Source organism: Podarcis cretensis, assembly GCF_951804945.1.
Source record: "Podarcis cretensis genome assembly, chromosome: 3".
Classification (NCBI taxonomy): domain Eukaryota; kingdom Metazoa; phylum Chordata; class Lepidosauria; order Squamata; family Lacertidae; genus Podarcis; species Podarcis cretensis.
Window position 1 is genome coordinate 108,757,280 of NC_137172.1, and position 18,201 is coordinate 108,775,480.

Sequence of the window (18,201 nt, forward strand, 5' to 3'; positions counted from 1 at the left end):
TATGGTGACAAATTTGAGCCCCAGTTAAGAGGACAGTAAAAGACCCACCAATTATGGGAATAGAGTAAAATAGGTAAAGAACCTCTGGACGGTTAAGTCCAGTCAAAGGTGACTATGGGGTTGCGGTGCTCATCTCACTTTCAGGCCGAGGGAGCCAGTGTTTGTCCACAGACAGCTTACCGGTTCATGTGGCCAGCATGACTAAACCGCTTCTGGCACAATGGGACACCGTGACGGAAACAAGAGCTCATGGAAACGCCATTTACCTTCCTGCCGCAGATGTACCTATTTATCTACTTGCACTGGTATGCTTTTGAACTGCTGGGTTGGCAGGAGCTGGGACAGAGCAACAGGAGCTCACCCCGTCATGGGGATTCAAACCGCCAACCTTCTGATCAGCAAGCCCAAGAGGCTCAGTGGTTTAGACCACAGCGTCACCCATGACAGGAGGAAGCCTCCAAGGCAAAGAAGGCTCTGAATCCTTCTTCCTTCTCTTGTAACAATGGCAGTGTTATCTAGAGGCTTAAATGTACCTTGCTCTTGCATGGAGAGTTGTAATCTCAGTGTACCACTGAGAACTTGCTTGTCCTCTTATCCAGAAACAGTCGTGATCTTATGCTGTAAGTCAGGCTTCCTCAACCTTGCCCCTCCAGATGTTTTTGAGACTACAATTCCCATCATCCCTGACCACTGGGCCTGCTAGCTAGGGATCATGGGAGTTGTAGTCCCAAAACATCTGCAGGGCCGAGGTTGAGGAAGCCTGCTGTAAGTCTTTATGTTAATAGATTCATTCACCCAAAGTGATTCCTAAAACTGCTTTGAGGTTTGGTTACAGCCAAGTGGTATATAAATATTGAGGAATAAATAAATAATAATAATATATTATTTTCCAAATTGGGACATGATCAATTATTTCCATGTTCTTTATTTTCATGAGCTTTTACCATCACTGCAGGTCCATTGAGGACACGTGTCTCTGGCTCCCCAGGAGAGAGACCCTCATCAGTTTTCCAAGTTTCTTTCAGATTCCTCACATTTTCAAATTATTCTTCTACCAAAGCTTTCCAGTCTTCTTCCACTCGCCTTATTTCTTCCCATTCATATCACACATTTTGGGGGACTATCACGCTTGCAACCACATCATGAAAGCTGAATTAGGAAATAGTTGTAGTTGTGGATGACACAATTTCTAATATCGAGAATGAAAGCTTGTTTAGAGCTTGGCAACAATGTAATTTCCCCTGCCTACATATGTCACTGTTTTGTTCCATGCATCAGAAGGTCACAGAGGTGAATTTTTCCATACCCACCATGGACTTTTACTTGCTTTATGTCCCAGTCTTATTCATCACCTACATCAACAGCATATTTATGTGGCAAACGCGGCCAGTGGGTAAATATCTCCTCTAAAAAGAAAGCCTAGAACAACATAGAACATTGTGTACTCACGTAGTTTGAAGCCAGATCTGGATGAAGGTAATCAATGCCTGCCAAATAGATAAATAAAAGATGGCAGATAAAACACAATCAGCACATTACAAATGAAAATAGCAAAAAAAAAAAAAAAAAAGTTTCGGATAGCCACAGAATTAAATTGCTCTGCATATAAGCATGCTGCAAGGAATAAGATAAGTGCATACTTTTAATTCTTTGTTATTTAGACTACTATTAAATGTTACACGTGTGGTTGCACGAATTCAGAAAAACCTTTGGGATCTGAGACAGAGGTTAGGGCTGTAAGAGCTACAGATTAGATTTACCAATGGCCGTAACAACCTCTCAAAGGGACATGTTGACAAGCCACAAACAATTCCACCAAAGCTGTGGGTAATATAATGAATTGAAAAAGATGTTTAAAATAACGTTTGAAAACAAAACAAAACCCAGAAGCTTTCCTTTTGGGAATTTTAGGGACAGAACTACCCAAACTGTATAGAAACTTATTCATGTATGCGATTGCAGCGGCAAGAATGTTACTTGCCCCAAAATGGAAAGAAGCAGAAGTCCCACCAAAAGAAGGATGGATACAAAAACTTATGGAATATGCAGAAATGGCAAAACTTACTGGAAAAATAAGAAATCAAGATAAAAAACTTTTTATGAAAGAATGGAAATGGTTTATTAAATATTTACAAATAAACTGTAAACAGATAAGAACATTGGCAGGATTATTGTAGTAGCCTGCAGTTTTATAAGAGTATATATTTAAAGTAGATGAATAAGTGAGTAGATTAAGTTAATTTGGAATATGCAGAAAATATATATATATATATGGAACTGCAGAAAGAGGGGGAAGGAAGTCGAGTTTTGAAATGTTAAAATGATTGTAAAATTATTGAAATGTATAAAACTGAAAATCATGAAGAAGAAGAAGAAGAAGAAGAAGAAGAAGAAGAAGAAGAAGCAGCAGCAGCAGCAGCAGCAGCAGCAGCAGCAGCCATGGGTTATAGAATATATAGTAGATGAGTTTGCAGAATTCCTAGATTTGAAAGCTTCACACTAAAGTCATCACGTATCTGAGAGCCACAAAAGATACTCCCATGGCCACAACTTGATTCCAGCAGCCACACTATTGCCATTAATTGCCCCTGTTGCTTTTCCAGAACCATTGTCTCTCCGGGACCCACATCCATTTCACCCTTTCTTATTCCTTCATCTCATATCTTCCAACATTCCTCATGCATGCACAACGAGATTTATCTACAACTCGTGCTCCATTGAACTTACATGTGGAATGTTTGATGTTTTATTTTATATGTGTTGGAAGCCTTTGGTTCATTAATGATGTCTCGTTTGATGATAGTGGGGTGGGTAGAGGTTGCCTTTATTAATGTTTCTGGGTGAGCATTTTAGGTTGCATTGTTCACGGTTTTATTTTTTTCTGGTTTTATATTTCTTACATGCGTTGCATTTTACATTCTCAAGTCACTTTGAGACTCTATTGTATAAGCGAGTGCTTATTACAATGAATAATAATCATAATTCCCCACATTTCTGCATCAATTGATGAATTTATAAAAAATAATTGGTCAGCATTTTCACGCATATTTCTCCCAAGAAGCTTATATTTGCAAGCTGTTCCCCTAAGATAAAGCATTTTTGGTTCTTTTGCTGCTAATATATGTATTTTTATGCAAGCTTTCATTTAATAATCTCATTTTGCGCACATTATTTGGCTGCAGAAGAGCATCAAAAAAAAAAATCAGAGAAGCGTGAATTTTGAAGGATAGCTATGTTTTGCTTCCTATATTGCTTTGGTAAGCATGAATTAGATAGTTTTCCATTACAATGCAAACCAAACTAAAAAAAATTATGCCATGCACCTCTCAGCCGTAACAGATGGCATGGTAGGGTGGAAAAACTCGCCTTACCTCCCAACAGCTGAATTGCTTCCTACCAGAAGGGAGAGGGACTAGGTGACATAGTGTAAATGCACCAGCAGACCCAATCCCGTGTTCTTGCCAGTGTGTTTGTACTGCACAGACCTCCCTACCACCTCACCCCTTCCCCTATCCTTCCTGGTACACAGCAGTAATCCAGTGATCATCAGGTAAGCTGTGCACTGCCGCCACACCATATAGGAATTACCAAAATTGAACTCCTCAAGTGTTCCTACTTTTAAAGCCCTAAATGACCTCAGCCCAATATACCTGAAGGAGAGTCTCCACCCCCATCATTCAGCCCAGATACTGAGGTCCGGCTCCGAGGGCCTTCTGGCGGTTCCCTCACTGTGAGAAGTGAGGTTATAGGGAACCAGGCAGAGGGCCTTCTTGGTAGTGGTGTCCACCCTGTGGAATGCCCTCCCATCAGATGTCAAGGAAATAAACAACTATATGACTTTTAGAAGACATTTGAAGGCAACCCTGTTTAGGGAAGTTTTTTATGTTTGATGTGTTTATCGTGTTTTTAATATTCTGTTGGGAGCTGCCCAGGGTGGGTGGGAAAACCCAGCCAGATGAGTGGGGCATAAAGAAGAAGAAGAAGAAGAAGAAGAAGAAGAAGAAGAAGAAGAAGAAGAAGAAGAAGAAGTTGTTGTTGTTGTTGTTGTTGTTGTTTTGGGGGAGGGGGAGTTTCTATCAGCAATGTACTACAGAAATCATGTTTCATATCTGAAGCAAACAGAATTTAAAAGCTTGCTAGAGCCATGCCCAGGATTTTCTTGCATCAGTGAAATTGCTTTAAATCTATGGTTTGATTATTAGATTGCATGAAATACTACTCCTATTTCAGATTCTGCTTGCTCCCTCCAGTTAGCCAGGTCACATACGTACCACTTCTGTGCTCAGTCACTGTGAAACGTGACAAGTCACTCTGTGGGCCCAAGTAAAATAAGCCAGGGAGGTACAAGGCATGTGTAAATGGATGGGGTGATGGGCAGACAAAAGGAGCATCATTTCCCCTGTGGTGTATCTCTATTAACAATGATAGGTCCCTGTGGATCTGTTCCAGCACAGTTACATGGTTACTTATTTTTAGCAGAATGATAGAACACTTACAGCACAAATTTGAAATGCCCTGTAATGTACAGTAAGGCAGGCATTGATATATCTCACATGTTGCAATGTAAATGGTAGCATGTGTGTTTGTGTGTGTAATTCTTCTAAGTTGCCCTAAAACTGCAGAGCAGATTTAATGACACAATTTCCTCTTTGAAACTCAACTTCCATTTCAGTTCTGCTGGGCAAAACAAAATAAGCTGACAGCTGTTGTACCTGAACTAAAATAGCGCTACCCATGGCACATTTTTGAGAATCATAATTATCCATGAATTGTAACCCAGGAGAGCTTTCTGTAGATGTTCCCTTGGCTGAAGTGACTCTCTTACAAAGTTCTCATTAAAATATCCATGTTTGGAAGTTATGCTTTATTTTAAAATCAGATTTCTCGTGTGATACACACTGAGAGTCATGATATTTTAGTTCACTTACCATCATCCATAATTCCTATAGTTACACCTTTCCCTGTGTAACCCAGCTCCCACGCTTCAGCTACATTCAGATCGAGTCCGGGAGTCCCATCTGCTTGCCCAGTGTTGATCTAATGCATAAAAAAAATTCGAAAAAGAAAGCACAAGAGAATTATTTGCTTGGCACAAAACAGACTGTTTACATCCACTGAGAGTCTACTTGATCCATCTGCCACAGGCTAGCCTTCGTTTGCTTGGGAAGGAGGCACTAAATCCAGGAATGCTGGCAATAAAATAAGAGAAGGTTTTTAAAAAGATTTGGATGCAATGGGACTGATGCATTTCCTTGCTCAGTCAGAACCAGAGGTTTGCTCTAAAATCTGGCTTAAGTGACAGATCACAGCCTGAGCAATAATGAAAATGATTATGCCTCTGAACATGTTGAAGGTTAACCACTGACCAATTTAACTCAGTAAGGGACCCCTGGATGGTTAAGTCCAGTCAAAGGTGACTATGGGGTTGTGGCACTCATCTTGCTTTCAGGACAAGGGAGCCGGCGTTTGTCTACAGACAGCTTTCCAGGTCATGTGGCCAGCATGACTAAACTGCTTCTAGCACAACAAAGCACCGTGATGGAGGCCAGAGTGCACAGAAACACTGTTTACCTTCCCGCCGGAGCAGTACCTATTTATCTACTTGCACTGGTGTGCTTTCAAACTGCTAGGTTGGCAGGAGCTGAGACAGAGCAACGGGAGCTCATCCTGTTGTGGAGATTTGAACCACTGACCTGCCGATCAGCAAGCCCAAGAAGCTCAGTGGTTTAGACCACAGCACCACCCGCATCTCAGTAATGTCTACATTAACTGACAGCAGCTCTGCAGGGCTATCTCTGTCCAGGCAGGTCTGTCGTTGGCAAATCATCCATTCAAAAGAACTTAACTTTAGCCTCATCGTGTCAAAAAATAATTGGAAATAATAGGGTGTGTTTGCTATATTCTTCCATACCAAGACATGCTTGAGGACTGCAGAAATCTGAAATTGCTTTCCTGATGGAGAGGGATGGAAGTTCACGGTAGCTTACCAAGTACCACTGCTTTGTAAATAAAGGATCATTCATGTTGATGTCTATTTCATTGATATCTCTGTATCCTCTCTTCCTCCTCCCAAAGCCTTCTTGCTGCACAGCCTTCTTCACCTGCAAAAGTAATTGTATTAAAAGGTTATTACCATATCATTGGTATTTGTGAAACAAGAAGGGTATTGCCTTGTTGCTTACCATATTGTATGTTTTTTTTTTTTTTAATTCAGGGAGGGACTTAAACAAATGAGCAGAGATGGAGAAGGCACCCAGGAGATGTTCCTCAGCACTGACCCAATTCCACCAGGGCGCAGCTACATTCATGGATCAGGCCTAACCTGGGGGCAGAAGCAGCAGAGTGGAGGAACTGTGGCAGCAGCATTGCCATGCCTCTCCTCCGCTGGGCTCCAGCATGCAAGATAGGCAATGACAGCTCCTGCGGGGAGAGCCTCCTCACACTGCTGGCTATGCCAGTGTCTCCTGCAGATGGTGGACCAGTGTTGCTGGCTTGGGCACATCACTGGGGCTGCACTGCATGTGGTGTTTGCCTCCTAGGTGGGTCATAAGGAAAGGGTTAAATGAGTGTGAAGTGATTGGCCAGTGGGAACCCAAGGGGAGGAGTTAGAGTTAGAGTTGGTGTTGTTTGGAAGTCAGTTGAGAGTTGGGAGTTGGAGAAGAAAGAGGGAGGATAAGTCTGTGGGTTGGTCGAGTTGTGTTGTGAGAGAGTGAGAGGAACTGTTAGGTGGAGTCAGATAGATAGTTGGGATAATCAACGATGAAGTTGTTAGGAACGAATAGGTCAGTAAAGAAACTAAGATTAAGAAACTGACAAGAAAAATTAACTGAAACCTTAAACTTGTTCATGCTTATAAAAATAAACTTGATTATTTGTTAATGTTAACAACTGTCTGGACTCCATGTGTACCCGAGGGAAACGGGTTGGTGGCAGCGAAGAGGCAATCACAGTGGTGGCACAGGGATCAATAGACCATCAAACATCCAGGGACCCTGTGTGATCGCCACACTGCAGCAGTGGCAGCCTCTCCTCTCCTGCCCACTGTCCAGCAGCCGCTACAAGCTGCAAAAGAGTGGAGGCCAGCAGTGGCAACCATGAAGAGGCTCGGCCAGCTCATTGTCCTCCCAGAGCTCAGCAGCAGTTCTGGAGAGGGGAAGCAGGACAATCTCAGATCCAAACAGAAGCCAGGAATGCTTCTGTGAATCCAAAATGTCCCAGTAAAATCAGGGCAGTCAGGTCTTCCCATTTTCTATTCTGGAGTTATCTCAATGAGTATTGGTATCCAGTTCCATTCTGCTACTGATCTACATCCATCCATTCCCAATACCCCCTTCAGGAAGTCAGATTCACACATATTATACCAGTTACACCGTTAAATACTTAGCTTCTGCACGCACACGCTTTTGCCCTTCCTCTGTGTTTGAAGCACAGGTGGGCCACCATCAGCTCATCAATCCTTGTGTTCAAACACAGGGAGCAAGTGGGAGCAATTCTGGGTAGAAAGGAAGCAGTTCCATAGAACAGCAACGGCCATCCTTGTTGTGCTTTGGGATTTTCATATTAAGTGCTCTCAAGCTTCGTGCGTTAATAGGCAGCAGAAGTGGGATGGCATACATAAATGGAGCACTGAATCATTAAGAGGTGATTCATCTACAAGCCCCTGTTTGTGCTCTTTGAAAAAGGGGTACCCAATTGAATTAAAACTGGAAAACCTACAGCTGGCGAAAGAGAACACGGTATTTTCAGAGCACCTAATTAACCAGCGGAACATTACTATGTCACAAGGCTTTATTGAGGTGGAGCGCTAAGAAGGATTCGGAAAAAGGATTAAAGCTTAACGTGAATGAGGATTTTATGACAATGGTGAACAAGGTATAGAGAGAATGAAAGTTCAGCTGCCAGGTTGGGCAGAAGCCAACCGTGGATGATTTTAAAACTGTATCAGCTTCCTAAGGTAAGCGATGAAGTTAATGCTCATGACTTTTGTGTCCATAGTGTATTTATTCTGATTTCTTTCTCACCCTGCCCCCAAGGAGTTAATGCACAAAAAAGGGAACGTCTTTAACAGTGCATAAGCCATGGCAATGTACAGTTTTGTTTTGTCTTGTCTTGTCTTGTCTTGTCTTGTCTTGTCTTGTCTTGTCTTGTCTTGTCTTGTTTTGTTTTGTTTTGTTTTGTTTAGAAGAAGAGTTTGCATTTGATATCCCACTTTATCACTACCCTAAGGAGTCTCAAAGTGGCTAACAATCTCCTTTCCCTTCCTCCCCCACAACAAACACTCTGTGAGGTGAGTGGGGCTGAGAGACTTCAGAGAAGTGTGACTGGCCCAAGGTCACCCAGCAGCTGCATGTGGAGGAGCGGAGACGTGAACCCGGTTCCCCAGATTACGAGTCTAGCGCTCTGAACCACCACTACACCACACTAGCTCTCATGGCAATGTACAGTTGACAAAACTCGAGTTGAGCTTTATCTCTGATGGTTCAGAATTGTTCCCCCCACCCCACACACAATGGAATGTCCGGTGGGCCACAAATTACCAATAAGATTTGTGTCTGCTGGCATCTATCCATTTATCTGATGCCCTCCAGATTTTTGAGCAGTACAACTCCCATCAGCCCTGACTAGCCACATTGGGTGAGGTTGATGAGAGTTGTAGTACTTGAGGAAGGCTACCATCCTATTAAGTGGGAAATCTTTGAAACAACGAGGCCATCCAATTCCCTGGCAGGCTTTCAAGGATAGCAGCAGAGCTGGTTTAATATCTGGGAATTGGTTTTATTGTTTTTCAGACACTTGCCTTACCGCTTGCATTTTTGTTCTTCTTTTCCAATTATGTTCTATTATTGTTGCTGCTGCTGCTGCTGCTGCTTTAAATATTGTTAGCCAGATGGCAGGATGCATTCATAAATAAATAAATAAATTAAAATTATGCAATGAGATTGGCTCTGTAATTTGAGTTGAATCCTTACAGTGTCAGGGGCGGGGGAAGTCATATACTGTACACATGGCTGCTAGGCTAGTGAGGAGAAAAATGCCTTAGGGATGGAGCCAGTGGAAGGATCTCTTAAGGTATTGGCTCCACTAGGAACTAGCGCTGTCTCTGTGGACTCAGCTATACAGCTGCAAATAAAACATTTTAAATGTGTTGTAAAGTGCAATATACATATGTGACACTAGATGGCAATGGTGAGCTATGGGAAATTCAATATATTTTTTCAAAACGTTTTTTGAAAAAGCATTTTCACAGCATTTTTATATGTGTGTAGATTCCACCTGTATGTATTGTTTCATATTTACAAGGCATGAATTACTGTGAACAAATAAATCAACAGAACAGAACTCAAAAGCATACTTCAAAGGAATTATGGGGTTGTGTTGACCTTCAAGTGGTTGTACACTTGCAAAATCCCACTAACAATGCAGAGCTTAGGGCAAGATTTGCATGGTTGTAAATTGTCTTTTTTCTGCTTTGGTTGTCTTGCTAACCCTATACTTCATTTGATGTTTATGGTTTGCAGATCAGAAAAATGAAACTGGGAATGCATTACTAAGTAAGTGAGAGCCGTCTATCACCCAAAACACATGCCTCTGCCGTTGGAGAATTCTCAACAAAGCATTGGTTACATTAATCATTAAGTACTGCTATAGCTCCTGGGACTCCATGGACTTTTTGCAGTCCATTGGACTCTCAAGAGTCTCCTATGGTGCTGGAGGAGACTCTTGAGAGTCCCATGGACTGCAAGAAGATCAAACCTCTCCATTCTGAAGGAAATCAGCTCACTGGAAGGACAGATCCTGAAGCTGAGGCTCCAATATTTTGGCCACCTTGTGAGAAGAGAAGACTCCCTGGAAAAGACCCTGATGTTGGGAAAGATTGAGGACACAAGGAGAAGGGGATGACAGAGGACGAGATGGTTGGACAGTGTACTCGAAGCTACCAGCATAAGTTTGACCAAGCTGCAGGAGGCAGTGGAAGACAGGAGTGCCTGGCATACTCTGGTCCATGGGGTCACAAAGAGTCGGACACGACTAAATAACTAAACAACAACAAAATAGCTCCTGGGAGAATATCCTTCATTAGACTCAGTATTTTCTTGATAGCTGGGAATCTCCTCTAGCTTTTGGGCTGTGAAACCCACTATGATCCTGGAGAAAGTGACAATTGGTAGGAGTGGGCTGAGAAACAGCACGGGTCCAGTTTGCAATATGAATTTAAAGAGAACCAAACAGGGGAAAACAAGAGTTGTGGGTTGGTTAAAGCATCTCCAGATTTCCTTGCTCTCTTTGGGACACAATACAGGATTGTTTGTTTGTTTGTTTTATTTAAATTTATATACTTCCCAAGGAACCAAGAAGACCAAAACTTCAACAAAAAATGGGGGAAATTTATAAATTATGTTGGAGACCATTTTAAGCAAGATGAAAATGCTAGCAGGATTGTGATAACACTTAAAACGTAGCAGGAACTATGGAGACAATGGAGTTATATAAAACATGGACTACTGAAAAAGATGCAGCAGGAAAGGTTTGATAATGGGGGGGTGGGAAGGGGGAAAGTCCAGAGATTCAGAGGAATCTCTTAACTGTTGATTTGTATGGTTGTATTGTTATAATTTTGTATAGGTAAAGGTAAAGGGACCTCTGACCATTAGGTCCAGTCGTAACCGACTCTGGGGTTGCAGCACTCATCTCACTTTATTGGCCAAGGGAGCCGGCATACAGCTTCCGGGTCATGTGGCCAGCATGACTAAGCCGCTTCTGGCGAACCAGAGCAGCACATGGAAACGCTGTTTACCTTCCCACCAGAGTGGTACCTATTTATCTACTTGTACTTTTGGACGCAGGTGGCGCTGTGGGTTAAAGCCTCAGCACCTAGGGCTTGCCGATCGAAAGGTCGGCGGTTCGAATCCCTGCGGCAGGGTGCGCTCCCGCTGCTCGGTCCCAGCGCCTGCCAACCTAGCAGTTCGAAAGCACCTCCGGGTGCAAGTAGATAAATAGGGACCACTTACCAGCGGGAAGGTAAACGGCGTTTCCGTGTGCGGCTCTGGCTCTGGCTCTGGCTCTGGCTCTGGCTCTGGCTCTGGCTTTGGCTCTGGCTCTGGCTCTGGCTCTGGCTCTGGCTCTGGCCAGAACAGCGATGTCACGCTGGCCACGTGACCCGGAAGTGTCTCCGGACAGCGCTGGCCCCTGGCCTCTTAAGTGAGATGGGCGCACAACCCCAGAGTCTGTCAAGACTGGCCCGTACGGGCAGGAGTACCTTTACCTTTACCTTTTTTACTTTTGATGTGCTTTTGAACTGCTAGGTTGGCAGGAGCAGGGACCGAGCAAAGGGAGCTCACCCCGTCACGGGGATTCGAACCACCAACCTTCTGATTGGCAAATCCTAGGCTCTGTGGTTTAACCCACAGCGCCACCTACGTCCCGTATAATTTTGTATATGTAAAAGCAAATAAAAAACAATTCTCTCCTTCTCTCCCTTCATCCAAAGATCAAAGGGAAAGGTTTATGGCATAAAAATGCAAAATGAAAACAATACAAAATACAAAACAAAACAAGCAAACAAATAGAAAAACTAATAGCCTTAGCAAACACCTTGATGGTTAAGAGCAGTTCCACAATAGAACCAGATTCTTAGAGAGGTGATGGGCTCTCACTTACGGGAGATCTCTAAGCAAAGAATGCACAAGGGATGGATTTCCAGCATCAAACAGGGGGTTGGAGTAGAGGAATGTTTGTTAAGCAGGAGAATGGACTCTAGTGTGCTTATTAACTCTTTATTCTCACATCAAGCCTGTCAGGTAAGTTGTTTTACAACATAGCAGCTAACTTCAGATTAGCCGAGTTTGAATGTGAGCTCTGATCAAAGCCAGTACACATCCTAGCTAATTGACACAGCTTCATTAAGAAGAGTACACTTGTATGGTACACAGACAATGAGAAATAGCAAAGTGATTTGCAAGAATGGGGGGGGGGATCCTTAAGGCAACAGCAAACAATACTACTTTTTTAACACAGTCGTAAAATTCAAGATGTTTAACAATGGACATTGCATACTTGTGTTTCAGGTCTACACTTAAAATATCATAGATGTATGCCTATTGCTATGCCATTTCTGTTTAATAATGTAATCTAATTCCCAATTGCAGTCCCCCTGTTTAGAGCTCTCCCTCTCACCCATGCCTAGATCATTAACAAACGCCTTGCTGTGACTCCATTAGAGAAAAGGCTCCACATACTTCAGAAGATAGCCTCATGATTATAAAATACCAACAAGGAAAAAAATGACACCTAAGTATTGAGTTTTAATATACTTCCACTTAGGCATGGTGCATAAAATAACCGGGATGCTAATAAACCAGCAGGACAGTGAGGCAGAACAAATTAACAAATTCATCTATCGACTTCATGACTACTCCGGGGGGGAACGCAAGCATCATAACATTGTAAACTGAAAGCATGCTGTGCGCTCCAAGGAATGGCAAGAAAATAGCCTCTGCATCTTAATGCAGCAACGTGAGCAGGGCTGATGAGCAGGATTGGCTAAGAGCATCATCAATGTGCCTTCAATGTGCTGCACTAGGAAGGATGATTCCTTCCCCACCCCTCTGCCCCCAACCCAACATTATTCCCTTGGCTATCTTCACCCAAGCTCCAAATCCAAATCCTACTCTTTTATAGCACATGACGAAAAAATAGAGAGAGATCCCCATTGGAACTGTTGCCTGGGATGTGTGTGTGAGCTTGCTTGTACAACATATTTGCATTTGCAGACTTTTTTTTCCTCTTTCTTTCTTTTTTTGGCCATAACAGAGACAAATTTATTTATTTATTTATTTATTTATTTATTTATTTATTTATTTTACTGCCTTATACCCAGAGGTCTCAGGGTGGTTCACAGAATAAAATCAAGATATAAAACCACAAAATACATAATAAAAATAAAAACAACCCAATAACACCCCCCCCAAAAAAGAGACATGTTTTAAAAGGGCGTAAAAGACCTGATTAAAAAGGAATGTTTTTGCCTGGTGCCTAAAGGTGTACAATGAAGGCACCAGGCGAACTTCCCTGGGGAGAGCATTCCACAGACAGGGAGCCACTGCAGAGAAGGCCTGTTCAAATGTGAGAAATGGGACTCACAGTACTCTCCTGATCTACATCCCTAAACTGGTTTGGGCATTCACGACTCAAAGCTCAAGATGAACTCACTTTGCGAGGCATATCATAATGGGCATCCTGTGAAGAGAGAGCTTGAATACTGTAGCCAGAATAGCACCCTCTGGAAATTATAAGACAATTCTCATCATCTCATTGAAAGAGATGGGTTTGCTTAGTGTGGAGAAGGGATGTTTAAAAGGGAAACATCAAATACCAAAATACTAATATTACTATGGAAGAAACATCAGCATGCTGAACGGTTTTGTACTTTGGCTGTCCTTTGAAAGACGGGCCCTGGGAGGCAGGAAGGGAAGGAAGATATATTACCCTTTCCAGAGGGCATGCTTAATGCTCCCATGGCGAGTTATCAAGTGACTCTTGTGTCACTAGCCTAAAAAGAACACACTTTTCCAAGGCGTGACATCTTATTAGTTTTCCTTTTCCTAAAGTGTAAGCAGAATCCATAGTCACTTCCCTTAACTGTTACAAAACAGTGGGTAGAGTCATAAAGATGCCCCAAAGGGCTGGCTGAAGCATTTAAATCATTCCTGATCTTAATCTTTTAAATGTTCCCTAAGACTCTCATGGAGCATTACCAGCACAGAACGCAGATGCTGATGAGAAAGTCTACTTACATCTCCATCCACTTTCTCTCTCACTCTCTGAATGATCAAACCAAAGGAGATGGCTATGCCTCTAGAGCCCTAGTGACCAAGGAGCCAGCAGAGGGAGGTGTCACAATGAAGGGCGTGTCACAAGGACCTCCGCAACCTAGCAACCACCAGCACTCAACTGACACTAACTGACACTACTAAGTTTGCTTATATGGCTTTTAATCCATGTTCAGCCCCAACACATTTTAAAAGGGCATTGGATGTCAACCAGATCAACTAAAGGCCTGGTTAAAAAGGAGCCTTTTTGCCTGGCTCCTAAAGCTATATACCGTAATTTTCGCTCTATAACACGCACATTTTTTCTCCTAAAAAGTAAGGGGAAATGTCTGTGCGTGTTATTGAGCAAATGTGTGGTCCTTGGAGCCAACTGGCCCAAGTGCAGGGGCAAAAATCAGATGGCGCGTCACGGAGGAGGGAAGGCTGCATAGAGGAGGCTACTGCTTTCCTGCATTCTGCCTCAGGGTCTTACTGGCCAGCCTCTTCTGTTTTCGGTTGCTGTGCTTGCTCTAACGCAACAAAGAGCAGGGAAATCCCCTGCCCTCCTGGCAAGCAGAGGGGAAAGGAAAGGATCGCGTCCTTCTTTCTAATTCCTTCCTAGTCACACTGCACGCAGGCTCCAGCCCACCCGGCTCAGGTTCCGTCGGCTAGGATCGCAGCCGACAGCCACCACCTCCTCCTCTCCGTACTCCGGTGCTGCTGCTACTGCGTCCAGCATTCTAGGGACTCGCAGGCAGCCGGAAAACATGCAGATGGGTGGGAGAGAGGGGGGGGGACTGGCTTGGGTGGGGGGGGGGAACTTTTGCCTTCCTTTCTTCCCTCCCGTTAAACCCCTCTCCTGCATTGTTAGCCAGCTGTTTCTCCGCACACCCCTCTCATGCTCCTTGTCCCTTCTGTGTTTTTCCTTCCCTCCCCACTTAAAACATGGTTACAAAGCATGGATCCACATGGATCCTCAGGATCTTTGCATTGGGTCACCCCAAATTCACCATCAGATCACAAAGCATGTCCATGGCTACACCCTGCACCAAAAAAATCACGCACCCACTGTTGCCTGGGGCCACAATGGTGCAAAAACGTGGTTACAAAGCACAGATCCACATGGATTCTCAGGATTTTTGCATTGGGCTACCCCAAATTCATCATCAGATCACATGTCTGTGGCCACAGCATGAAGCACAAAAATGATACATCCACTGTTTCATTCAGATTTTTTTTTCTTGTTTTCCTCCTCCAAAAACTATGTGCGTGTTATGGTCAGGTGTGTGTTATAGAGCGAAAAATACGGTAATGAAGGCGCCAGGCAAACTTCCCTGGCCAGAGCATTCCACAGAGCGGGAGCCATTGCAGAAAAGGCCTGCTCTCGTGCTGCCACCCTACGGACTTCTCAAGGAGGAGGCACACAAAGAAGGGCCTCAGAAGATGAGCTCAGGGTGTGGGTAGATTCATATGGAAAGAGGCGGTCCTTGAGGTATTGCAGTCCTGAGCTGTTTAAGGCTTTATAGGTCAAAACCAGCACTTTGCATTGGGCCTGGAAACTAATTGGTAGCCAGTGCGGTCAGACCAGGATTGGTGTGATGTGCTCAAACCCTCCTGTTCCAGTGAGCAGCCTGGCCATTTAATTCTACACCAGCTGAAGTTTCTGAGCCATCTTCAGAGGCAGCCCTACATATAACGCATTGCAGTAATCTAACCTTGAAGTTACCAGAGCAACAGTAGTTAGGCTGTCCCCTTCCAGATAGGGTTGTAGCTGGGCCACCAGCCAAAGCTGATGGAAGGCACTTTATGCCACTGAGGCCACCTGAGCCTTGAGAGACAGCAAAGGATCCAGAAATATCCCCAAGCTATTCATTAAACTTATTAGTTGATTGCTACCCAAAATGTCTCTGAGCAACTTACATTTAATGCATAAACATAAGCGGATTTTTTTATATAACAGGGGGGAAATGGCTCCGGGGAATAGCTGTTTCACAACACCTCAGGAGACTAGGTAAGCAAAGCAGAAAGTCTGGAATGGAAGAAGCAGACACCAAGCTATCTAAGAAAAAAGATAGGGTTGGCTCAATAATGAAATCTCACTGGCTTAAAACTTGGCTAATATTCCTGTCCCTCCATTTCCATTTGCTTCTTCCACTGTTCCCCATTCCCTCCAAACAATGTCCAGGGGAATGCTGCTCCCCTCCATCTTTGAAGTCTCTCTGTGCTGAAATAGCCTGGCCTAAACATGCAGCAGATGGCGTAGCAGAATGGAATGTGACTCTATGGGTGGAAGAGGCCACTTTTCAGTGCTCCTCATGGAAACAGAAAACTAAAACATAAAAGAGAGAACAGTGTTTTTCCAGCCCTTTCCCTGCTGTCTCTGCACTCAAAAAGACAAAAATAAAATCGCCCATGCATTCTATCCTCCCACTGCAAGATTCTTATCCCTCATTTCTGCTGCATGGGAAAACCGGGTGATTCTCTGGACTCAACATCTCCACCAATCCGTTTCTGAGAAGGGTAAAAAGCTCCGCAATACCACAAGCATATACACAGACTTTAAAGGAGTATTAAAGAACTAATCGCTTTTATAAACCCATCCTCCTCCCTGATCAATTTTTACTTTGTTAAAAGCCTTGTTAGACCCTCAATCTTAATTTTCTGCAGTTTACTGGTTCAATCGGTTGCGGTGCTCTTTGAAAGGCTGTGCAGCCAGCGAGTCTGCGAAAATCAATACATATCACAGATGGGAATACATTGGAGGAGCAAAAAGTAAGGTAGCAGGCAGTCACTGTTAAGCTGCTGTATTTGACACCCAGAAAAAGGATGTGTTCACAAACATCGCTCCCCACACACACACAACCTGAACCAGACTATGGTGAACCATAAATATAGACAATTTAGTGTCCAGGGGGCTGGGGGAGTTTAGTGATGTGACAAAAAAAGGATGCCATATTGCTTTGCAAGCACAATATCAGCGTTCAAAAGTCTGACCCAAAAAGCTGATGATTTGCTTCTATTCTTCTAAAGCAGACTTGCAGAAAGCGTGAGCCACCAAAGGTTTAAAAAAAGAAAAAGAAAAAAAGGTAAAGGACCCCTGGATGATTAAGTCCAGTCAAAGGCGACTATGGGGTTGTGGCGCTCATCTCGCTTTCAGGCCAAGGGAGCCAGCATTTGTCCATAGACAGCTTTCTGGGTCATGTGGCCAGCATGACTAAACCGCTTCTAGCACAACGGAACACAGTGACAGAAACCAGAGCACATGGAAACGCCATTTATCTTCCCGCCGCAGTGATACCTATTTATCTACTTGCACTGGAGTGCTTTCAAACTGCTAGGTTGGCAGGAGCTGGGACAGAGCGATAGGAGCTCACCCCGTCGCGAGGATTCGAACCGCCAACGTTCTGATCAGCAAGCCCAAGAGGTTCAGTGGTTTAGACCACAGTGCCACCCATGTCCCACCAAGGGAAACACAGCTCACCTTCAGCAATATAAGGCAGCCCTCCAGAAAGCTCAATAGACTTCCTCTTTTGACCACTTGCTTGGGGGTCAGAAATAGATTTATTAAATTTATGTATCCTTCCACGAAAAATGACTCCCAAGGCAATTTACAGCGAGAATATGCAATGTACAATACAACAAAATAAATGTACAAAAAGTGCTCATCCACACACACACACAACCACACACAACATAATTAACATCCCAACCGCAGAGGCTGGCTATCAAGAACTGGGAATGCTAGAAGAACATGAAAACATAACCACATGGCTAGTGATCACCTGTGACCTGTTAGGGCACAACATTTGAAAGCCTGGCAAAAATAAAAAGGTAAAGGTAAAGGGAACCCTGACCATTAGGTCCAGTCATGGCCGACTCTGGGGTTGCGGCGCTCATCTCACTTTATTGGCCAAGGGAGCTGGCGTACAGCTTCTGGATCATGTGGCCAGCATGACTAAGCCGCTTCTGGCAAACCAGAGCAGCGCATGGAAACACTGTTTACCTTCCAGCCGGAGCGGTACCTATTTATCTACTTGCACTTTGACGTGCTTTCGAACTGCTAGGTTGGCAGGAGCAGGGACCAAGCAATGGGAGCTCACCCCATCGCGGGGATTCGAACCACCAACCTTCTGATCAGCAAGTCCTATGCTCTGTGGTTTAACCCACAGCGCCACACAAAATCCCATCTCCAATTGTGGGCATCTTTCTGGTTTAGAGGAATAAAGTGGGAGAGGGGAACATAACATGTTTGCAGGATTGGAAACCCTATTCATTCTCACCTAAAATACACCAATGAGACATGCAATAAAAATATAACCCATAAACAGGGTTTCTGCTTTGGCATATCATAAGAAGAAAAGAGGCCGGCCAGTCAGGCAGAGACCTACCTATC

The 18,201-nt window shown here is 43.8% G+C and overlaps 1 protein-coding gene across 1 annotated transcript in view; it reads right to left on the reverse strand.

Annotated features, from left to right (window-relative positions):
* The window catches only part of PCSK2 (proprotein convertase subtilisin/kexin type 2), a 130,987-nt gene that overhangs the window by 52,071 nt on the left and 60,715 nt on the right, over positions 1–18,201 (reverse strand). Inside the window, exons 3-5 of the mRNA XM_079969865.1 lie at positions 5,988–6,101; positions 4,929–5,037; positions 1,450–1,487 (exon numbers count right to left, since the gene is read on the reverse strand). Coding sequence (XP_079825991.1) covers positions 1,450–1,487; positions 4,929–5,037; positions 5,988–6,101 — 261 coding nt within the window. The remainder of the gene's footprint in view (positions 1–1,449; positions 1,488–4,928; positions 5,038–5,987; positions 6,102–18,201) is intronic.